The 24,783-nt window shown below is 50.5% G+C and overlaps 2 protein-coding genes across 2 annotated transcripts in view; one reads left to right on the forward strand and one right to left on the reverse strand.

The window, feature by feature from the left end:
• Positions 1-10,516: 10,516 nt before the first annotated feature.
• On the forward strand, positions 10,517-12,700 carry LOC122370888. Its single transcript, XM_043346834.1, has one exon. It carries the CDS (start codon positions 10,517-10,519, stop codon positions 12,698-12,700), a length of 2,184 nt encoding a protein of 727 aa, XP_043202769.1.
• Positions 12,701-15,419: 2,719 nt separating this feature from the next.
• LOC122370889 overlaps positions 15,420-24,783 on the reverse strand; it is a 44,606-nt gene continuing 35,242 nt past the window's right edge. The window contains exons 4-5 of the mRNA XM_043346835.1: positions 16,980-17,183; positions 15,420-15,425 (exon numbers count right to left, since the gene is read on the reverse strand). Of these exons, the coding sequence (XP_043202770.1) occupies positions 15,420-15,425; positions 16,980-17,183 (210 nt within the window). The remainder of the gene's footprint in view (positions 15,426-16,979; positions 17,184-24,783) is intronic.

Genomic DNA, 24,783 nt, shown 5'->3' on the forward strand with positions numbered 1-24,783 from the left:
GCCATGGCAAGTCCACGCAGTCGATGGTTTTCGGTGACTCAGACTACGAGTCTTGGTCCGGATTCAAAATCGATTCCGATTCCGACTCTGACTGCAGGGTCAGAACTGTTGACTCCGAACGTTTCCGACTCTGATTACGAAATCCTGGAATTTAACCGCAAATAAGAGGCATAAAATTGTGGGTCCCAGCAATGATGGGCAATGGGCATGTTAGGAGGAGGAATCGTTTACGAAATTCCCATCATTTCTCTGGTAAATTCTTATGATTGTCCAAAGTTTGCTTGAAAAAAATCAACATCTAATTATGTTTCTGTGTGAATGTTCCTGGTGAAGCACATGAATCGGTAGATGGTTGCTGAAATACACGCGCCGATAGGACTGAACCTCAGCAATTGGAGTAAAAACAAAGACTTACACCATAAGCACCTTCATGTCATTAGCCCTCGCCCGTATTGGTGTTTTGCTAGCCGCTAACGTAGGTCGGGTCCCAAAATTATATTTTTGCTTGGGTGTCAGAGGGGAAAATTGCTGACTAAAAAGGGGATGAGAGTGAACAATTGTTGGTCAGATAAGGCCCAAAAAGAGTGGCTAAGGTCCAAAAACATTAATTTATCTACTAATTTTGGCAGATAGAGGATTCAAAACAACCATCTATGCAACCTGCTCTTTCTTGGTGGAATTAGGAGTGGAAAATTGGTCTTGAAAATTGGAGGTGATAGTGGAAAATCATTTTTATTTGGATGTCGTTTCCCACCCAAATCAACAAATTTTGGGGCACTGGTCAGGTCAGGTCAGGCCAACCAGTCCTGCCGGGTATTCATAATTAATAGGTGTCAACCGCCATTGACAGCTTCGTTGCATGTTACGAAGGCACCAAAACTTCTTCCTAAATGTTCAAATGGTTACTAAATTCGAAATCAGCTAAAAAAAAATAGCCTGGAAGCATGTAAAACTAAAAAAAGGTGAACCGAGGTCGGCAAAGGTCATTGAACTGACCTGACCTTCAAGTGATCTTGACACCGACCATAATGCATGGGACCAACATCATAATATCACATGTTTAGACGCTTGAAACCACGAAAAGACTGCAAACGCGCGGCTAATGCAAGCAAACATACGCCCAATCGCGCTTCCGGCCAAACATGGTCTCGAGAAATAGGTCACAGGTCAAAGGTCATTGGGGTCAGGGTCGTGAAATTTAATGGGTAGGTGTAAAATTGATAAACTCGAGGGTACTGAAAGTTTCGTCGCGATCGGCCGCTTTTTACATGAGCTTTTTGCGAAAAACCGAGAGGGGTCCTTTCGACCCCCACCCTCACCCCCTATATGGGCGAGGGTTGAAAAATTGTCAAGATGTATTCATTGGCGACCGTATTCTGCAATATAACAAGTCAGAAATACAGTGGTTGAGCCATCCACGTAACGTTACGGAGCCGCCGCCGCGCCCACCCTGTAGCCGGACCTCCCCAGGCGGGCCAACCCGATACGTTCAAAGCTGAGCCAAATGCCGGGGGGGCAGGTTGGGGCAGGGTTTCTTGAATGGATCATGTCCAGAAAAGTGTGGCGAATCTTCTCATGGTAGATTTGGCGTGGAGTTTTTTGGCCATTTTCTTATATCTCTACGTTTTTAAGATGGACAGTGTTTTCAGGGGATGTTTGAAAAGGTCATTTTCAAATGAGCATAACTCATCGGTTAGTCCAAGGATACCTATAGAATTCGGGTATACTATCAAATATAGGCTCAGTAGTCATATGCCACTCCAATTATTTCCAAACCTTTCCGACAATTACGCCAAAATGTGTTGTAAACATGACGCGGGTTTTCGACGATTTCAGCACAGCCGGGACCGGCATTGCGTATGTCCACTTTAGCTAGCTTTTTGGACACCGAAAGGAAGACATTGAACCAAAGTATTGTGATATTGACATACTTTGGACAATTTCCTATCGACTGATCGTTATAAAAAGTCAAAATTCCAAAATTCGTTTTTTGATTAAATTCGCGCTAATCTGGCGTTTGGCCACACTGTGCGTCGGTGCGCGGGTTAAATGCGTCTTGCGGTGCAGTATCACCCCTGGCACGGACGGGTAGTGTCATCTGGGGAGCGAGGTTAGTACTAGCATTCGCCACCTCAGCGACGAGGTGTCACTGCGGGCGGTGGCTCGTGCCTATACGGGCGCTGGGAAAGGCTGGCATGGGGCACGGACACGTCTTAACGTAACATAAGTAAGTCACAGTAATTGAAATAGGCCGATGGCAATATTATCACACGAATGCAGCACGAACACGTATACGGCCGATTAGACGGCCGGCAGCCGCCGCCAGTATTCTTCAAGATAAGGTTGGGGCTGCTGTCGCGTGGCTGTCAGCTGGTGTGCCAGGCAGTCGTGCTGACATGCCGGTGGGCGGTAGCGGTATTCCAGGATTCCATTATTTACCGAAATGCTTTGCTGTTAAAGGGGTTTAAATAATAGACGATTCCCGGCTTGTCTCGTGAAGTTGTTATCATAATCAGGAGACTTTTTTTACTAATCTTGTCGAGACCGTAGCATTTGAATGAAACAAATTCGGACGATCGTTCCCTAGTAGCACACAACATTGACGTCTAAGGTGTATTTAGTAGAATGCCCTTCATGGTCACATCTCGGTCGCCCTTATAATCCTCGCGAAAACATACCTTTACCGAAGAATAATCGGAAATCGGTACAGAAAGAGCGAGGAGCCTGTTTCCGAATATTCTCACGGAAATATTCCTTAACCGAAGAATAGTCGGAAAACGGTACAGAAAGGGCGAGGAACCTGGTTCGGAATATTCTCACGGAAACATACCTTTACCGAAGAGTAGTCGGAAAACGGTACAGAAAGGGCGAGGAACCTGTTTCCGAATATTCTTGAGTGAAAAAATATCATTAGGTTTAGTTCTATTTTGGTGACACTCACTGACTTGCACAGCGGGGCAGAGTTTTTTTTTCTTATGCGGCGCCATTGAATACGCGGCAGACCAAGACGCGGCTCCCGCTGCATCCATCTCCCTCGCTACCCACGCCGCGCGTGCCCTCGGGCACTTACCGAAGGGAAGGCAATCAGCTGTTAGTTTCCATTCCGGATGGCCGTTCACGGGCACCGCACACTGCTGCGTGCGGTGTGTGCGGTGAGTCCAGCAGGCGTGGGGGTAGGGGATGGGTAGGCAGTTCTGACGTCACGGCTGCGTGCGGTGGACGGCTTCCTGTGGCCGGTCCCGACCGGCCACAGCGGTCGCTGTGTGCGGTGACGGAAGGCTGACGTAGGGACGCAGTGGGCGGAGCTTGGAGACTGTGTGCGGTCCGACCGCACACAGGGCCCGTGAACAGCCCTCAGAGGTTCTCCTTCATCCATGTAAACATGGTATCGTCAGTGAAGCGGGACCGCCGCCGACCTGCCTCCAGGCGCCGCCGGAGGGGTGGGTGTGACGTCACAGCAGGGACAGCAGTTGTATGTACACAGCACAACGGACTTTGGCCAGTTAGCGTCCCCTTTACAGCAGGACGGACATTGAAGGGAACGCTAACTGGTCGGGGACGGCGCTGAAGACCGGTCAGCCATCTGTACAGCGCTGCCAAGGCCTTGGTTTCTTGATATTTTTTTGTATCATATTTCAAAAGTTGAACTACATATATGAAATGCCGGGTGTGCTTCTGGATGGGAGCATATCGACACCTATTTTTTAAACCCCACATCTGCTCTCCCGTGAATTTCCGGGAGGCACGAAAGATCTTTTAAAAGTGTCCAATCGTCCGACCCTGAACAAATATGTGTGTTCATAGGCCTGTTCTGGTATTGCTTTATCTGCCAAGACAGACAAATATACAGATAAATATACACGTTTGGTGCATATTTGGTGCAGATTAGATGCAGATTTGGTCAAATTAGGTTCCGTGTGTCTCTTAGTAGCTATCATCTAGGGCTGCACTGATTGCTTATGCCCCTGCTTTGTCATATTATCAGAGAGTATCGTCGATTAAAGCACTGAAATAAATTCATAAAATAAAGATATTTGCTGTAAAAGAGATTAGGTGCAGATTTGGTCACATTAGGTGCACTCGCCGGATAGCCCGTCGAGAAAACGGCTAACGTCACACAAATGCGGCACAAGTGCCAATACGGATACGGTCGATTAAACGCCTTTACACGCTTTACACGTCAATTACACGCTTTTTGTTCTTAAAATAAAAAGTCGCAGTGCATGCATCCAGCATTCAAAGGTAAAATATTTTTACCCCGACCGCCTCAGGCGATTACGTGCTGTCACCCACCTGGCCGCAGCTGCCTCTCCGTTCTTAAATGTGTCTTGCGGTGCAGTATCACCCCTGGTACGGACGGGTAGTGTCATCTGGGGAGCGAGGTTAGTACTAGCATTCACCACCTCAGCGACGAGGTGTCACTGCGGGCGGTGGCTCGTGCCTATACGGGCGCTGGGAAAGGCTGGCATGGGGCACGGACACGTCTTAAAGGAAAAGGGCCACCTTCGTGAAATATGAAGATATCGTTGTTTTTCATTTTGACATTATTATTTTTCATTTTCTTTTTAAAACTGGTGCCAGAAGTGCACAATTCGCTAAAAAGTATTTAAAACTATTTAACATATTGGTACTATGTTGATACTCTCTACGGCACCTACTGTATGATGGCATAGCGATGACGTCACACTCAAGCCAATCAGCGTTCAGAAGACAGACTCGTCGGATTGTGTCAGATAAGCTGATTGGTTAAAGCTGAGCTGGTTGGAGCTGATTGGTAAAAAACCAAAGCCTCGCCGCGGGTGGCTGTATTGTCGGATAAGAACGCATTCCTGGGATAAGGACGCATTCCTGGCGTATTTTCTTTTAAAATTGCCGATAACTACGAATGGAGGCCGAAATCGGCCGTAAGGAGGTAGACAGGAAGGTTTTCGGACACGGGCTACAAGATGGCTATCTCAGTTTCAATCCCCATGTTAAAGGTGGCCCTTTTCCTTTAACCCGCGCCCTGCTGGGGGGGGGGGGGGTGTTTGAACACCCCCCCTTGTGGTTTTTCGCGAATATCTCAAAAACGGCGGCGCTGGTACACCTTATCATACATCAATTCTACACATGTTGTGAAAATTTCAGACCAAGGTCATTCAAGGTCAGGTCACCAGGTCACTTGAAGTGACCTCACCTCATAAAAAGTTTCTATGTCTGTCATAGCTACACCGAGTGACCGATCGCTTTGAAACTTTCAGCGATTGCTAAGAGCAATAGCATGTACAAAATGTATATCTCAGAATTTTGATATCGATGACCTAAGGTCAGGTCAATTTTGCGACCTCCCCATTATAAGTCAATGGGAGAAAATTGAAATGCGCCTCTTTTGGACAAAAGACATTATTAACACTCCCAAACACCGAATTACAAGTGTTTTAGACACACTGAACATGAAAATGGTGTCCGTGACCCTTGTTTATGCCCTGAGGTCATCTTAGGTCACGAATGGTATCTAACAGTTTTTCGCAAATAACTTTTGATAGAGGCATGCTAGAGCGATGAAAACGCCTTAGATGTGTTCAGCTCGACGATACGGATCGACTGATATGCAACATGACCCTTTCCGGTCAGGTCATGACCTTGACCTGAGGTCAAATTTTCAAGTTGACCTTTCAAGGTCAACTTACAGTTCATTCGATGCGTCTTGACGAGAGGAACACAATGCCGGTAAAAGTAAGCTCGTACAATGCTTGGGTCAAAAGTTATTGCAGAAAAACTGTTTCCGAAAAAATCGGCTATTTTTGCAGTTTTTGCCCCCTGCAGGCAAAACCGTTGACGTTAGGTCAAAGCTGAGAGAATTACTCAGAAAGGGCTTTAATAGGGCTATCGAATGCGCTTTTCCGCGGCGCTGTAGCTCTATTGGTTCTCTAGTTATGCGTCGGCTTCTTGGAAATTTTCGACATTCAACCTGGAAATCGGCGAAATTTTGCCTTCAATGACCTCTGGTGACCTGACCTTTGACCTGACCAAAAAATTGACCGAAGTGATTTCGTCATTATTTTTTACGTTCTTTCGAACGCCGCCTTCCGTGTATCGCTACGTGGCCCAGGAGCCGAGTTACAAGGGGGGTGTTCAAACACCCCCCCCCCCCCAGCAGGGCGTGGAAATCCAGGACCCCCAGCCGGGCGCGGGTTAACGTAACATAAGTAAGTCACAGTAATTGAAATAGGCCGGTGGCAATATTATCACACGAATGCAGCACGAACACGGATACGGCCGATTAGACGGCCGGCAGCCGCCGCCAATATTATTCAAGATAAGGCTGGGGCTGCTGTCGCGTGGCTGTCAGCTGTTGTGCCAGGCGGTCGTGCTGACATGCCGGTGGGCGGTAACGGTATTCCAGGATTCCATTATTTACCTAAATGCTTTGCTTTTAAAGGGGTTTAAATAATAGACGATTCCCGGCTTGTCTCGTGAGGTTGTTATCATAATCAGGAGACGTTTTAACTAATCTTGTCGAGACCGTAGCATTTGAATGAAACAAATTCGGACGATCGTTCCCTAGTAGCACACAACATTGACGTCTAAGGTGTATTTAGTGGAGTGCCCTTCATGGTCACATCTCGGTTGCCCTTATAATCCTCGCGAAAACATACCTTTACTGAAGAATAATCGGAAAACGGTACAGAAAGAACGAGGAGCCTGTTTCCGAATATTCTCACGGAAACATTCCTTAGCCGAAGAATAGTCGGAAAACGGTACAGAAAGGGCGAGGAACCTGTTTCCGAATATTCTCACGGAAACATACCTTTACCCAAGAGTAGTCGGAAAACGGTACAGAAAGGGCGAGGAACCTGTTTCCGAATATTCTTGGGTGTAAAATATTATTAGGTTTAGTTCTATTTTGGTGACACTCACTGACTTGCACAGCGGGGCAGAGTGTTTTTTTTCTTATGCGGCGCCAGTGAATGCGCGGCAGACCAAGACGCGGCTCCCGCCGCCTCCATCCCCTTCGCTACCCACGCCGCGCGTGCCCTCGGGCACTTACCGAAGGGAAGGCAATCAGCTGTTAGTTTCCATTCCGGATGGCCGTTCACGGGCACCGCACACTGCTGCGTGCGGTGTGTGCGGTGAGTCCAGCAGGCGTGGGGGTAGGGGATGGGTAGGCGGTTCTGACGTCACGGCTGCGTGCGGTGGACGGCTTCCTGTGGCCGGTCCCGACCGGCCACAGCGGTCGCTGTGTGCGGTGACGGAAGGGACGCAGTGGGCGGAGCTTGGAGGCTGTGTGCGGTCCGACCGCACACAGGGCCCGTGAACAGCCCTCAGAAGTTCTCCTTCATCCATGTAAACATGTTATCGTCAGTGAAGCGGGACCGCCGCCGACCTGCCTCCAGGCGCCCCCGGAGGGGTGGGTGTGACGTCACAGCAGGGACAGCAGTTGTATGTACACAGCACAACGGACTTTGGCCAGTTAGCGTCCCCTTTACAGCAGTCAGCAGGACGGACATTGAAGAGAACGCTAACTGGTCGGGGACGGCGCTGAAGACCGGTCAGCCATCTCTACAGCGCTGCCAAGGCCTTGGTTTCTTGATAATTTTTTGTATCATATTTCAAAAGTTGAACTACATATAGGAAATGCCGGGTGTGCTTCTGGATGGGAGCATATCGACACCTATTTTTTAAACCCCACATCTGCTCTCCCGTGAATTTCCGGGAGGCACGAAAGATCTCCTTTTAAAAGTGTCCAATCGTCCGATCCTGATCAAATGTGTGTGTTCGTAGGCCTGAGGCCAGTTTTACCAACAGAAAAATAGCAGCCCGGCGCAATTTTTCTGTCAAAAACCAGCCGACGAGTTTCACCAACCAGGCGAAAAAATATCCGCCGGCGTGAAAAAAATATCAGCCAGAAAAATAGCCAACGAGTTTCACCAACGGCAAATGCGGCATTAATGGAGTGTTTATCTGCGCCATTATATGTAGAAAAACAGCCCCAAAAAATAGACAGGCGACCCCGTCTATTTTCTTTTTTATGTCGCGTTGGAATAATTGGCCTCATTTGTTACTAACTATCGTGATTTGCGCTTCTCAGTCATATAATAATTTAGTATCATTCATGGCCAATTTGTAAAGCATCTGGGCCTCAAGATTAGAAGAGGAATACTGATGATATTGCATAAAGAAAGAGCTTTTGTCACCAGGCACATGGGTGGAGAATGTTTGAAAAAGTTACCCCGGCCGGCGACCGATAGTCGCGGGAAGACGATATACTCACGTTGTTCTCAACGGTCATCATCAAACCCCTATTCTGACGCATGGAATAGGATGCTGTGTTTGCTCAAGGATGAGCGTTGTATCCGACACCGTATTATTCAGAACATTTTTGGAATGATCGAAAAGGCAATTTCCTTTTAAATTATTATTTCTTTTTGCTTAAACTTGCAATTTCACACCGAACCCAAACCAAACCATATGCCATTTTGAGTACCTACCTAAATGTTGCGTTTTCAGCTTTTTATTGTGTCTCAAAATAGCTACAAAAAGACAACTCACCATAGTAGAAGCTTTACAGAGAAATTGACAGATCGAACCAAGCAAAGCACTAAAATAGGTCACTGACATCCACGGGCGTAGCCTTTTTCAATGTTGGGCGGCTCTTATAATACAAACAGGGAGTCGATCCAGGAATATCGACCGGTCCCGGTCTCGTAGCTCAGTTGCTAGAGCGTTGGATTCCGCGTGGCGAGAGCACGCGGCCCGGTTACAACAGTCCGAGTTCGAAGCATGATGGCCGCTCGGTGTTTATGAGCACCCTGACGGGTACGCTCATAAACGGGTGTGGTTGCGGTTGGTGGCAGGTCAGTTGTTAAGGCAATGAGGTCAAGCAGTAGTTTTGAAAAAGTGCGCCGAAGGCGCGCCAAAATTTCGAAACTGAACAGGATTTGAGAGCAATCTTGGCATTGGCGACCACACGCGGGTCTTAGGGTTGGAGATTATGGCAAGTTAAGTAACTGGTAAATACCTACCTGATTTGCAATATTACGCCCATGGAAGTCAACATTCGAAGAGCGTGAGTTTTCTTTTCTCGTATGGAGACAGCTTTTAGGATTTACAAGAGTAGAAAAGTTACCCCGGCCGCGCCGGGGTAGGCTGAAAGTTACCCCGGCCACGGCCGGGGTGGCCGGGGCAGGTTCTCCACCCATGACCAGGCATGACCAAAAGAAACCAACAAGACGGGTGTTTGGTGTTGTGGTGTTAGTTTTTTTCTTTTAATATTATCTTTTTGCTACAAGCACCCAACAGCAAGATGATAGCGCATTAACTAGTGGTCAGCTTACAAGTTCATTGCTCGCACGGAAGTGGAAAATAATGATGGAAGGTCATTTTCGAAAATTGAAGGTGCTTGAAGAAATTGAAATGCTGGAAGGAGAGGCAGAGAGGTTAGGCTCATTGGACTCAAGATTTTAAATAAATATGTCACTGTTTTCACATATTCAGCTACATTTGACATGGCAAGGCGCCAGCTACTGATACCACTACTACTTTTGGGTGGAACTTACTTGAGATGTGCGGAATAGGGAAGGTGCATTGACATTGCTAAGACCGAAATGGCAAGATTTTCAAGATAAATGACAATAAATTTTTGAAAAAAAAAATTGAATAGCATGAAAGAAATGTATAAAGGCTTGTTTTTGAAGCAAAACGTGCAAAGCTTGCATGGTTGCGAACCCGAACAAACTTGCTGTCATAAGATTGTGCCACTGAACTCAGCAAGTCATGCTGCCAATATTGAAGGAAAAGAAAATTATAGTAATGTTGTAGAATGTAAATGAATCCATAACTGTTGTGTGTGCACTGTGCTGATATTGAATGCATGTGTATCTTGCATGCTTGAGTCATGCAGGGATCATGTTAAAACTGGCTGTAAGTATTGTGAGTTAGTTTTGGAACATTGTGGAGGCACCAGGCAAATTGCGGCCAAAATGTTACTTGTTCACCTCAGCGCTGAAATTTCTGCACACAGAGTTTTCAGATCATGCGCCGAAATGTTCATGCAGCCCGTCCGTTACACTGGTCATGTTGACAGTGACAAGGATTTTTTCCCAGTCTCATGTTGAAATACAATAATAATTCACTTAGCTTGATTTAGCTTATGTTTTTCATGCCAGTTCCTAGAATAAAGCAACAAATATTTTCTGTCATGTGAGAAATATAATGACAATATGCACAATTGCAGGCTGTGGCATGTTGTGAGGTTTTTCCTTGTTTATTGCTGAGGTTTTTCCAGTCTCTGCTGCAAAAACGGTGGTGAATCCACCGTCGTCCGACGGTTTCGATGACGCTAATCATCGGCGAGTGTTGCTGTGATGGCCGACTGAGCGCACAGCGGCAGCCGCCGTCGCCAATAACGACAGTGAGGACACCTCCGAGTCGGACGGAGACCAGGAGACCACCCGACCAGGTCAAGTCCTACCGCCCCATCAGTCTGCTGAGCTCGACGTCGAAGCTGCTGGAACGCCTCATCAACCGCCGCCTGATGTATCTGCTGGAACAACGCCAACTCCTGAACCCCAACCAGGCCGGTTTCCGGAAACACAGGTCGACGGAGGACCAGATTCTGAGGCTGGTACAGGCGACGGCGGATGGCCTTGAAGAAAGGAAGCGGACCCTGCTGGTGACGGTGGACTTTTCCACAGCCTATGACAAGGCATGGCGCACGGGCCTCCTCTGGAAGATGTCCCGCCTCGGGCTCCCCCGTTGCTACGTAGCATGGTTCCGGGCTTTCCTCCGGGACCGTCAAGCATGCGTGAGAATAAACAACACAAGGAGCAAGTTCCGGGTCCTCCGCGACGGCACCCCCCAGGGCGCGGTGACATCCCCGGCGCTATTCAACCTATTCATCAACGACATCACCGACGACTTCCCACCGGGCGTGTCGGCGTCGCTGTACGCCGACGACCTAGCCATCTGGTGCAGCGACCGTGACGTCTCTGCCGCCGAGACCAAGGTGCAGCGTGCCCTGGACAGCCTGGAGGAGTGGGCCCGACGCTGGAAAATGGTGGTCAGCCTGGAGAAGACTACCTCCACTATCTTCACGCTCGACCCAGCTGAGGCACGGCGAGAAGCGGCGCTCCATTTCCAGGGCCAACCAGTGAAGTTCTCCCCCACCACGACGTTCCTGGGCATCACCCTCGATAGGAGCCTCACCTTCACGGGACATGTGAAGACGATCAAGGCCAAGATGCTCCAAAGGAACAACGTCCTTCGGGCCATCAGCGGCACGACGTGGGGCTGCTCACCGTCTGATCTGCGCAGCACATACCTCGCCTTCTCTCGCGCCTGCGCCGACTACGCCGCCGGTGCTTGGATGCCCGGCCTCAGCGAGTCTGGCCTGAGGGAGCTGGAAACGGTGCAAAGACAGGCGTGCAGGACAATCACCGGCTGTGTCAGATCCACACCAGTGGACGCCCCGGCCAGAGAGGCGGATCTCCTGCCTTTCTCGGCGCGGCGGAGGCAGTTGGCGGCAGTGGCGATGGAGCGCCACTCCCGGGACCTACCAGGCGACCCTGTGCAGCGGATCCTCCTCCCTGAGAACCGCCCCCGGCAACGTCTGCGCTATGACAGAGGATGGGCACGGACGGGCCAAGAGATATCCAAAGACGCCGGCCTAGACGACTTCCCACGCGAACCGTTCCTGGTGGTTGCCAGCACCCCTCCCTGGGAGTCACCGCCACCTCCAACGGTCTTCTTCCACACTGGACTTGTGAGGCCGCTACCGCAAAACGCCCCCGCCGAACAGCGACGGACTGCCGCCGAGGAGACGCTAGCCGGACTGCCGAACCCGGACGTCCAGGCTTTCACGGACGGCTCGGCCACAGCCGGCACAGAACGAGGCGGAGCAGGGGCAGTCGTCTATAGGAGCGGCAGGGAAGTGAAGAGGATCCGAGCGCCAGCGGGGCGCTTCACGTCGAGCTACACAGCGGAGCTTATCGCTCTACGAGAGACACTCAAATACATCGAGTCCATCCTCACCGATCAAGACCCTGCACTCAATATCCAGCTGTGCACCGACTCCCTATCATCCCTTATGCGTCTGAGGGAAGGCCCGGCCAACCAGACTGAACGGGTCGCTGACCAAGTCTGGCTATCCCTCCGGCGACTAGGACGACGCCACCGCGTGGACCTTCAGTGGGTTCCCGGTCACGCGGGAGTCGCCGGCAACGAGATCGCCGATGCCGTGGCCAGGGAGGCCGCTGAGCTGCTGCAGGACGGGACACCCATCACCTTCGCGGCGGCCAAGAGCCTGCTGAAGCGCCACGTAAGCAGAGAGTGGGTGGAGAGCACGCGCCACTCCCGACCGGCGCCCGCGACCCGCCCGCACCTAAGCCACGACTACCACGATGTCGTCGGCCCGGGCAGGGTCAGGCTGGCAGACAGGCTCGGCCTGTCTAGGAGAGAGGGCACCGCTCTGGCGCGCCTCCGGACCGGCCACTCTCCTGCCCTGCAAGCTTACCGTCACTTCATCGGGGCGGAGGAGGACGATGGGTGCCCGACCTGCGACGGCGGAGTCAGGGAGGACGCGGAACACTTACTGACGTCGTGCCCCGCGACGGCCCGCGTCCGTCACGACGTTTTCGGGAGAGAGGACCCGACGCTGCGGGAGGTCTTCGCTGACCCATGCCGGGTCATCGAGTTCCTGCGGCGCCTGGGCCGACTATAGAGCGCCCACGGCGCTGGACACACTCTGGCGGGGTGCTGGGTTCCCCGGCCCTACCCGGCGTCTGAGTCCGCCGGAACCCGCCCGGGGGCCTGCTGCCCTCCCTGCGCGGACGTCGCAAGTGTCGCCCCCGAGGGGGGCTGGGGCCCTCCCGGGCCCCCATGTGGGCCCACCGGGCCCGACGGCCGGAACGACAACAACAACAAGTCGGACGGAGACGCCGCCGCTGACGATTTCACCGTGCTGGACGAGGTGGAGCGCTCGAGCCGACAGGCCGTGCACCGCGTGCGCTGCCCGACTGGCTGGCGCACCCGCAGCCGATTGGCGACCGGCGGCCGGCGCCGGCCAATCTGCCGGCGCTCTGCCCCGAGATGCGCGCCCGGATGGCCGCCGAGGGCATCGAACAGGTGTTCCTGGTGCATGTGACCGTGCTGCCCGAGCTGCTGGCGGCCGCAGAGTCGCCGCTGCCACCGGCCGACCTCTGCATCTCGGCGCCGGCCAGCCGCGGTACGACGCTGGCGTTTGTGCTGCCGCTAGTGCAGGCGCGGTGCCGGCCGCCGGGTGCGCGCGCTAGCTGTGCTACCCACACAGGCGCTGCCCGCTCAGGTGCCCGCCGTGTTCCGCCAGTACGACGCCGACACGCCGCTCTGCGTCCGGCTGCTTGGTGGAGACACAGTGGCACGAGGGGGCGCCAACTGGTGGCGGTGGGGCCGCGCGGCCCGGTCTCCCTGGCTGATCGTGGTGAGCACTCCCGGCTGGCTGATGGATCACATAACCAGCGCCGAGGGCTTCTCGCTAGCGCACCTGCGCTACCTGGTGATCGACGAAGCCGACCGGGTGATCGAGATGGCCGAGACGGGCTGGCTGAAAGCGGTGGAGCGGGTGGCGGCGGCCACGGCCCGCCGCCCTGCATCGCCGGCCGGCTGACGGCCGCCGCCGTCTGCGCGCCTCACCTGCCGCTGCAGAAGCTGCCGTTCTTGGCCACCCTGTCACAGAACCCGGAGGCCGGAGAAGCTGGAGCGAATGTCGCTGTTCCAGCCGCGACTGCTGGCGGCCGCCGCCGTCGCACTGCCCCGTCAGTTCGTCGGCAGGTTCACCACGCCGGCCGAGCTGAGCGAGTCGTTCAACGTGGTGGTGCCGCAGCCGCTGAAGCCGCTGCTGATGCACCATTTGCTCCGACAGCCCGACTGGCGACGCTCGCTCGTGTTGGTCAACTGGAACGAGGCGGCGCACCAGCTGGAGCTACCGCTGTCGGTGCTGGGCGCGCGCGTGACTGAGTTCTGTGGGGTAGTGCCGGCGGGCCTGCGGCGGCGCGCGTTAGCTGAGATGGCCGCGCTGGTGTGCTCGAGGCTATGGCGCGCGGTATTGACGTGGACGCCGTGGACGCGGTCGTGTCGTACGACATCCCGGCGCTGTTGAAGACGTACACTGCGTGTGTCGGACGGCGTGCATCAGCTGGGCCGGCCAGGCGGTCAAGCTAATGTTGGAGCGGCAGCGCAGCCATTTCCAGCGGCTGATGGTGCAGGCGGGCGGCCGGGTGCGGGAGACGCCGGCGCTGCTGGACGAGCTACGAGCTGCGCCAGTACGAGGCGACCTACGTCAGTGGATTTCCACACTAGCTTCTAGGTGGATCGCTGTTGTTTTTTATGCTCATTGCTCATGATTTATTTACATTTTAGAAATATTGCAATGAATAGGTTTATGGCTTGTCATCAGCCTAGAAAAGCTAAAGTAAGTAAAGCGTTTTAATGCATAATGTATATTTGTTCATGAGCACGGATTTAACATGTCCTAACTCCCAAACATTTCGATATTAGACCCGAGTTACAAACCAATCGAAAAGCTTAGACGATCATTTGGGGCGTAGCCAGACGGCTCGGCTGGGTGTGAAAGCCGGCGACCAAGGTGGTCACCACTCGATCATAATGCAGAGCGGTCTCCGTCGGACGATTGTGTCCGCGCGCAACGAATGATCTCGGCACACGCGGAGGAGTTCGGCAGGACTCTCCACTGAGCGGTACTGGGCGCAGTCGAACGACGGTCGACGACGCTAGCGCAGGTACTGTTAATTTGTTACGACTTACGAGCCGGACCAGTGTAGCGGGCCCGGAGCGAATATTCTCTGCTGTGTGACGTTCCTTCTTCTCGACCGGGCCCGGCAAACGGGGCCTGCATATCGGCTAAAACCACCTAACCGGGCAGTCTGACCCCCACCTTGCCGAAGCAGAGCGAGCGACCACCCTCAGCCCTGCGATGACCGCGGTGCAGTTAATCTGGGTAGGTATTTTCCTAAGGTAAGACACTCGCCTTGGCACAATGCTTTATATAGGCCTTGGCGAGTTCGTTAGCCCTCTTACTCCCGCTAGAAGGTGCTAATGCAGTGCACGCGGAGCCGCCTCGTAGCACCGCAGTTCAATCGCTCGGCAGCGAAACTGCCCGTCGTCCGTCCAGCTTCAGGTGGCGCCTCTGGGAGCAATGTTGGCCGCTTGTTTGCCGCTCTTTTGAAAGCTAAGAAAGAGGTGCGGCTCCCGGATCTTTCGGGAGCGGGACTCATAGGCGGCGGAACGGGTAGGGCACCGTGGCACCGTGCCCCCTTTGGTTTTGACATTTTAACATTAGCCCTATGGGCGTTGCATGGAAAGAATGGGACCAAAAGTCGGCAGTGCCCCCTTAATTGAAGGTGTTTCGCTGCCACTGGAGTGGGTCCCATCTTGTCCCCACCTCATAGCTGGAGGTCCACACACAGAGGCGGATCCAGCTCAGAGTTTTTTTTTTGGGGGGGGGGGGGCAAACCATAACAATTTATCGATTCTTTCCATGCATCGTCCATAGGCGTAATGTTAAAATTACGCCGTTTGGGGGGGGGGGGCAAATGCCCATTTTGCCCCCCCCCCCTGGATCCGCCACTGTCCACACATTGCGTTCTCGGTCTACACGATGATTTTCTACAAGGTGCGACTAAAAACAGACAAAAAGGTACATAGCAAGTTGAAGGTATTGTAAAAATTAATATAACTAATAGGCTGGCAGGAAAAAAGATCCATCTTAAATTTGCCTTAAATGCAAGCTTCCTTACGTCACCTTTATGAATGACGTACCTTCGTTTACAATTTGGTAGTTTTGTATTGTATTGGCTTTTGCTGGGTACCAGAATTCTAATATAGATATGAAAGTTGATAATGCTCTACTTTGTTGTTATTACTCTTGAAAATAATGTAATAATTTACGATAATAATATTTCGAAATGTATATAGCATTTGCATTAGAAATCACGCTTCAATTTGATTGAAAACATGTTTTAAATGATTTATTAACCTCCTTGATATATCGTAATTTGATATCGTAACAGAATATCAGCTGACTACCGGCGACAAATAATGGCTCTCTCTATCGTCTGGACGTTTTGAAAGATGCTCTCCAGAGATGGCGCTAGTAAGTTTGGCTGCCATGACGTCATGCTTAAAAGTGATGGGTTTTGTGAGAGCAAATGTAATAATAGTTGAAAATTTAGAGACATGTTAGTGTGGAGAGCAAATAGATATTATAGGATTAAATTGGACTTACTCCACAAGAGAATCGTTTTCGGTCGGAGCTTTCGACATGTATTACATGTCCTCTTCAGCGAAGGTCGGTAATCGGGGCGAAAATAAAACGTTCGGGTCGAATCGAATCGCACAAGATGTCGGTGAGCTGCGCAGAGTTATTTCAGGCCGCTTGAATTATAAAATAAGCAAGCCTGAAACACGTGACGACAATAAGAGTACACTCAATGAGAAAGTCTACCAAAAAACACGAACGCATACTACACTAATAAAATCCTAAAAAATATAGAAATCAATACATACTATCTCGGTACAGAAATATAAAACATTATACATACCTATAAATACCACAAAACTTAAAAACTACAAAGATGCTAAAGCAGGTGGGGTACAAAAGTGTAAAGAGATCAATATAAAAAACACTATCACACGATATAAATGTTTAACACACTATAAAACTACTGGCAAACACGACGAATTATTGGCAGCCAGCGGTCTTGCAGCAGCGCACCTGAGTTTCTGTTCACATTCGCATCATTAGGCGACACCAAGACGGCCTCCCGCCGTCCCACAGTCCGGATGTACGCCGACTCGAGCAGCAGCCGCATCTGGTAGTGGCTGGCTCGATTTAGTACCTTGACCTCATCGAAGGCAGGTGAACAATCCCTGTGAGCACTGAAGGCCGATGCGTTGGCTCTCGAGCGAACAGCTCCAGTCCAGCTCTCCCGGTGTTCTCTGACTCTGGTTCCCAGCTCACGGTCTGTCTCGCCGATGTAGACCACAGGATCACCGTCAACTTGGCAGGAGCACTCGATCTTGTAGACCACGTTGCTCTCCTGCAGCTTCGGCAAGTGGTGCTTGGCTTTACTGCAGAGCAATGATCCGATGGTCAGCGACGGTTTGGAGACCAGCTGGATGCCGATCTTGCTGGCTTCCCGCTTGAGCTGGTAAAAACACAGTCGGCGTACATCCGGACTGTGGGACGGCGGGAGGCCGTCTTGGTGTCGCCTAATGATGCGAATGTGAACAGAAACTCAGGTGCGCTGCTGCAAGACCGCTGGCTGCCAATAATTCGTCGTGTTTGCCAGTAGTTTTATAGTGTGTTAAACATTTATATCGTGTGATAGTGTTTTTTATATTGATCTCTTTACACTTTTGTACCCCACCTGCTTTAGCATCTTTGTAGTTTTTAACTTTTGTGGTATTTATAGGTATGTATAACGTTTTATATTTCTGTACCGAGATAGTATGTATTGATTTCTATATTTTTTAGGATTTTATTAGTGTAGTATGCGTTCGTGTTTTTTTGGTAGACTTTCTCATTGAGTGTACTCTTATTGTCGTCACGTGTTTCAGGCTTGCTTATTTTATAATTCAAGCGGCCTGAAATAACTCTGCGCAGCTCACCGACATCTTGTGCGATTCGATTCGACCCGAACGTTTTATTTTCGCCCCGATTACCGACCTTCGCTGAAGAGGACATGTAATACATGTCGAAAGCTCCGACCGAAAACGATTCTCTTGTGGAGTAAGTCCAATTTAATCCTATAATATCTAGTTGAAAATTTGGTACCTTTGCTTAATTCAGAAAAAGCAATATACAATTATTCAATGAAACGTTTTCCTCATTCATCCTTCATTGTTTTAAGAAGAATATAGACAGTTTTAATATTTTTTCTTGAGCTCAATTCGCACACGCACTAAATTAAAAGCTGGAGTTTTGTGCGTTAGTAAATTGTGATTTTAGCAGGGGCGGATCCAGGAAAACTCCAAGGGGAGGGTCATGAATCGAAGTGGTGCCCCTACCTATACCCAAAATTAAAAACTCAACGGATTTCGTCCACTTCATTTTGGTGGTGCCCCCATTTTCAGTTTTTTTCTTTCTTTTTATTTTTTTATTTTTAGTCAGTATCTTAACTCTTAGCCACAACCACATTTACCAATTGTAAGCAAGTATATATGAATGTGCTATGTGTGTATATGTTGTGGACGCTGAGTAGTGAGTACTTACCAAGAACGTTATCAGGTAAGCGAATCGTTGTCAGTCCGACGAACTTGACCCTGGCGTCTAAAGGGTCTGTCCTTGACACTTCAGGCTTGTCAGGGGCACCAAAGTCCTTCCAGGGACACCACAAACCTGTCAGGGGCACCTACGGCCTTGTAGGGGCGCCACAGGTCCGCCAGGGGTACCACAGGCCTGCCAGGAAGCAGGGGCACCACAGGTCTAGCAAGTATACACGACAGGCCTGTCAGGGGCACAACGGGCCTGTTGGGCCCATGAGCACCCCTAGGGGCAGGGGCACCACAGTCCTTCCAGGGGCACCGCAGGCCTGTGAGGGGCACCAGCGGCCTAGCAGGGGCACCAGTCAACACAGGCCTGCCAGGGGCACCACAGACCTGCCAGGAGCACCACCGACCTCGCAGGGGTAACTTGGGCCTGTCAGGGGCACCACAGGCCTGTCGAGAGGCACTTCAGGCTTTTCAGGGGCACCATAGTCCTCTCCGGGCGCAGGGGTAGCAGGGGCACCAGAGGCCTGCCAAGGGCACCACAGGCCTAGCAAGGGCACCACGGGCCTGTCATGGGCACCTCAGGCCTGTCATGGCCCAGGGACACCACAGTCCTTCCAGGGGCACAACAAGCCTGTCAGGGGCACTACGGGCCTAGCAAGGGCACCACTGGTCTATCAGGGGCACCACGAGCCTGTCATAGCCAGGCATCTCAGGCTTGTCAAGGCCCAGGGGCACCACAGGTCTGTGAGGGGCACCAGCGACCTAGCAGGGGCACCAGTTAACACAGGTCTGCCAGGGGCGCCACAGACCTGCCAGGGGCACCACAGACCTGCCAGGGGCACCAGAGGTCTGCCAGGGGCACCACCGGCCTCGCAGGGGCACCTTGGGCCTGTCAGGGGCACCACAGGCCTGCCAGGGGCACCACAGGCCTAGCAAGGCACCACTGGCCTGTCATGACCGGGCATCTCAGGCTTGTCAGGGCCCAGGGGCACCACAGTCCTTCCAGGGGCATTACAAGCCTGTCAGGGGCACCAGAGGCCTAGCAAGGGCACCACAGGCCTGCCATGGACACCACAGGCCTGTCAGGGGCACCACCGGTCTTGCAGGGGCGCCTCAGGCCTGTCAGGGGCACCACGTGCCTGCCGGGGACACTTCAGGCTTGTCAGGGGCGTTACAGTCCTGTCAGGGCCCAGGGGCACCAGGCCCGTGGTGTCCCTGCTAGGCCTGTGGTGCCCCTGGCGGTCCTGTGGTGCCCCTGTCAGGACTGTGATAACCCTGATAGGCCGGTGGTGCCCCTGGCAGGTCTTTGGGCCCCCGGGCCTCAAGGGGGGGCCATGACCCATGTGACCCCCCCCCCTTGGATCCGCCACTGGATTTTAGAAAATAATTTGACAATAATCTTTTACACTTTTGCTTTACAATCATTTTTTAATGCACATAAATGCATGAATGATCCGAGAATAGGCATATCTTTGAAGTATTATGATTTTCCACAAGCAACTTTTTCCAGAAACTTGAACTACTCACAGCTGACGAACGCATCCAATAATCTGGATGTCTTAGGATTAGTTCGTCATTTTTTTTCCCATGGAAATACGATACAGTTTTAGCTAGGGGAGAACGGGGTTAATTGTAACATTTTTTGCATTTTATCATCTGGTGCAAACACGTTTGCAGTTATAAAACTCTTTCTTTTATTTTCAGAAACTATGATGTTTTGTCTTTAAAATGTTGTTAAAACATTTCGGAAATAACTTATTTTTTGGGTCAAAATTGTTGTCCGAAAAAGTCAATTCATCTGTTACAATTCACCCCAGATACGGGGTCAAAAGTAACACCACCCGGGGACAATTGTAACATACTAATTTACAGGCTACAGCAACACAATTTTTCCCAAAACTTTGATTTAACAAAATAATTGAACACTTGTTCATCTTGCCAGACTTGGTAGAGATGGTTCTTCTCATGAAAAAAGGCTTAAAACCTCGCACTTATACAGGGGTTAGATGTACCTCCTCTCCCTCGGTTTTTCGCAAATAAATCGCGTAAAAAGCTGCCAATTACGACAAAACTTACAGTTCTCTTAATTCTAGCAATGTTTCATCTCCCTTGAAAATTTGACGACTTTGACATAATGGCCACTGACCTATAACCTGTTACATTTGACCCCTGCAAAAATGTTACAATTGTCCCCGTCGCGCCTTGACATATTTTAGACGAAACTGGCGCATAAAGATGTTGCATGTACAGTGTACACTGCATTTAATGCTTTCAATTTATGGACAACAAGCCTGTCCACGCTTACACAAAGTCTGAAGTCGATATCTTTTCAATGGCGGGAATGAGCTAATCAAATATAACGGTATAAAAATTTACAAAATGCACTCAAAAACACATTACTGTGCACAGCCATCGACATACCCGGCACTTTCGCTTCAAACTCCGTTGGGAAAGGCAGTATAGAATCACGCATTTTCGGTCTTAGCATCAGCTCATTCTATTGGTAAGTTTATGAATTGTTAACACTGTTACAATTGCCCCGTGTTACATTTGACCCCGCTCTCCCCTACTTTACCTATTTATTAGGGTACTTTTGCCAATGAATTTTCAAATCAATAACAACAGTTAATCTCATTATCAACCATACTCGGGAAGAATTTTCTTCGTATAAGCGCGAACACATCCGCACTTTCATGAAAAGTAACGCCTGTAGATGTCAGGACTGCTGCTTTATGTTTCGCAAGGTGGCGCAGCGCGCAGGGTAGCGAGGCTGAGGTCTCCAGACTCTCCACCACGATTTAGCTTGGAAATGGCATGGGGAAGGTCTCATCCAAAAAAAACGGACGCCCTTTTACACAGCTGCAGGGGTGAAAAAATGTCTCAGGCTGTCACCGACGGAAGTTCCAGCTGACTCACGCCTAATTTTGACATTTGAGCAGTAGTAATTGTGACTAGCGCTACGCATTGGTATAACATCGTAAGTACCTATATCCCAGCCAGCAATTCGTCCGGGATGCGGTTGGGGACGGTCGGGATAGGCTCCGGATGTCCCGACTTGTCCCTACCGGGTTGGGTAGGCTTGGGTTGTCCCAATCGATACCGGACCTCGATGGCCGGCGGTAGGGGCGACTCGGGATTTCCGGACCGCATGCTTAATCGGTTGGGACGCGGTACGGATGGCCCAATCGAATCCCATGTTTAGACAGGCTTGTGATTTACGTTGTTATCCCAACCGATCTGAGAAGGCGCTTCGGGCACCATATCCGGTGGCCCAGAAAGCCTGGAAAAGCAATCAGATGGGCCGCGTGCAGGCAGACGCGTCCTCTGAGCGCAACGGCCAGTCTAGCTGCCGCGTTGGTCAAGTGTCGATCCCTCCTTTGAGCTGCTGCCTCAGGATATTGCTTTTGAACTGGCTCTAGCAAGCGGTCGGTTCAACTGTTGTCGTTGCATGGAAATCAGTCCGTCTTTGAGAACAGTGTGAGTATAGTGCACACTTAATCCGTGATGTAGGGAGCGGGAAAGCTATGGTAATAGAAATTGTTATGTTCATTGTGGTTGTACGGCATGTGAATTACACTCGTGCTGTCGCATGTTTGATCAGTTATCATGGACAGAAGATGTTTGGTCTCATTGTCAAGTGTCGTTAATGGTTGCATTGTAGGTTTGAAACCTGAATTACCAGGCATACCATGTGAAATGTCAGATGTGGGTTATTTCTTAGTGATTTTTAGTGTGTCCCAGACTTTGATTAATAACCTCTTGGTCATTTTCAGATGCTCTCTTCGCACAGTGGTGAACCGCCCGACCAGATGCCAGCCGTCTAGTTTCGCGGTGGCTCTCTGAAGCTCGTGACGGCAGACGGACACACTGTCCGCAGAGGAGCCGACACGAACAAGGCGCAGGCCTGCTATAATGACTGTGAACACCGGAAGTGAGTCCGCTGTGCCAGCGCCTTGCAGCGGCGCTAAGATGATGGCCGACGCCACGAATGTGCTGGCCAGGCTGTGAATTTGTGAAAATTTGACCTGTGTGCAACCAGTAAATTTGTGAATATATTTCAGTGTCCAATGTAATTCATTTTATCGTGCAGGCATTATAAAGGTTGAGTTGGAGAATAATGAAGAGGCGAGGGGGTTGCGGTGGCGCAAGCAAAGTGGTCGCATCTGCATAACAGCAATCTGCGGTTATAAGACTGCGGTTAATATGTCAGATGCCTGCGGTATTCCCAAACCGGCCGTGCGGGCCGAGTTGGGACATCCCGATCGGGATCGGAGTTCATCGCTTGTTAAAATGCCATAAGGCGGTCCGGATGCGTGCGGGATTTCCGAACCGGTTGTACGGGGAGATTTGGGGAATCCCGATCGGGATCGGAGTTCAGCGCTTGTTAAAACGTCATAAGGCGGTCCGGATACGTGCGGGATCTCCCAACCGGCCGTGCGGGGTAGGTTGGGATATCCGGACCGTTCCAGCCCGTACAAAGTGTCTCATTTCCCAATCCCGTCCCACTCCGGTCCCGATCGGGGTGGTGCGGGCTGAGTCCGAAAATCCCGATCGGGAACAGAGTGGGATTGCTGGCTGGGATCGGGCATTTGTAGTGTTTTTTTTTTCGGGAATAGAATCACCGTTAACAAATACCCCGCTAATTTAATTTACAATTAGCTGAAAAAACGTAACCTGATTGTTTGATATTACTGAACAAGATAGCACTTTTACTTGTTATCGACCTCAGGAGCAAGCTGGTATTACAAATAACATATGTTCACCGTTAAACACTTTTCCTCTTTATAATGCAAACCTGATTCGAACTTCATCGCATAAACAATAAACATGCGTCGCCTCCGAGATGCGAACTCACGACCCACGGATCCGTAATCCGAGACGCTACCAACCACGCTACATGGGCCCGAGCGGCGCGGCCCGGAGAGATGCGATGTGTCTGGTGGGGTGCAGAGAAATATTTACCCTGTACGCCTTAGAAGATCGGCTTGATTTCGTGCAAAATGGTAGCCATAAGCCAACCAAATGCTTTGACTTACCTGACATGGCATGTTTGCAGCAGACTGAGATTGAGAAAAGACAGATGCAGAGGCACCACTCGCATCATTCGTGGTGTTTGTGTTGGTGTCCGATGTCTGGCTTTTCCCATCTTCAGTGGAGCACAACCACGTGGAACAAAAATTACCAAAAACGCCAACGGCCACAATCCCGCCACACAAACAGGACAAAGAGTCTGCGATCTGCTGCGATCATTCACGTGAGCACGGGTCATTCACCATTTGAATTCGTTGATTTCTTCAGGATGATAAACTTCAAAATGTGACCTACTGGCTACTGCCCACTTGCTAGAAACAGCGTGCATTCTTTAGTTGACTTGGTCTGCTTGCTAGAAAAACGCGAGTCGTTGACAAATAAAACTTATGAGTAGGTATTTTAGCAAATAGCTCAAAAGGCACATGAAAACATTACTTTGGGATTAGCAATCTAAATATGTAACAAATAACTGCTTTTACATGGACTCTTACAGATGGAAAAATAATTCACAAATTTAATGACGTCATTTACGTTGTGATAAAATGTGGTGCAACAAATCACTAGCCACTATTTATAAGAATCGCGCCATAATTGTAGCTGACCCATCGAACCCACCGGTATACTCACGACACGGCCGGCCTTTTTCATTGGCCAGCAGGGATGTCGGAAGCTGGTGGACGCGTCTGCTATATTTTTGCGTGGTATGATTTTAACGTGACTTCACATTAGGATGTGTATTATGCTTTGGAATGAATGTGAATTGTGAGGGATTGCGGACGTGATGACTGTTTATAGCTTTTCGTTGTCAATTATCAATTTGACAAGCCGCCAGCTGTCTCATCAAATGTCATAAGCTGTCACCTGCGTGCGTCGGCGAGTCGGAGCTTTTTTTCACCCCTGCACAGCTGCATAACAAGAATGAATTATTGGCATAGCTGACCATACGAGTCCCTCCCCCTTGCCGCCCCAACTCAGAATATCGCCTATTTTCCTTAGTGGCAGTTATATTCTGACTAATTTCTCACTCTTCCCAGTAAACCTTAACATGCATGATGCAGATGTCCACTGCGTAAGTCGTGTGCTTGCGTAAGTGTGCCAACTAGTGCTGCCTACAGTGCCTATAGTGCCTACTGCTTCCACCATTGTCGTTATAATTGGTGGTTCTCAGGTCAAAAGCTACACAGTGGTCTCAGAGAACAATCGTTTCAACAAATTCACGATTCAAACCGTTGCATTCTACTTATATTCCGGTCAGTTCTGCTACTAAACGATTCCGGCAAAACACTATTCAGGTTATGTATTAGCGAACCACCACACAAAATTCGCCCAATCAATGGTCAGTTATTACTGCTGGGCTGAACCGTCATACGCTATATAGCCTATTGCAGTCAATATTTTTAAAACGATACCGACTGACGAAACACAACATATCCGCAGATTCGCACATACGTTGGCAGTTGGCACCCAGGTGGCCTGTCAGCAGCCACACAAATTGAGATGGTA

Source organism: Amphibalanus amphitrite, unplaced genomic scaffold, assembly GCF_019059575.1.
Source record: "Amphibalanus amphitrite isolate SeventyFive unplaced genomic scaffold, NRLGWU_Aamphi_draft 001181F_arrow, whole genome shotgun sequence".
Classification (NCBI taxonomy): domain Eukaryota; kingdom Metazoa; phylum Arthropoda; class Thecostraca; order Balanomorpha; family Balanidae; genus Amphibalanus; species Amphibalanus amphitrite.

What these genes read in the sequence shown, in the direction of transcription:
- LOC122370888 (XM_043346834.1), top strand. Translation starts at nt 10,517, where the DNA reads ATGTATCTGCTGGAACAACGCCAACTCCTGAACCCCAACCAGGCCGGT.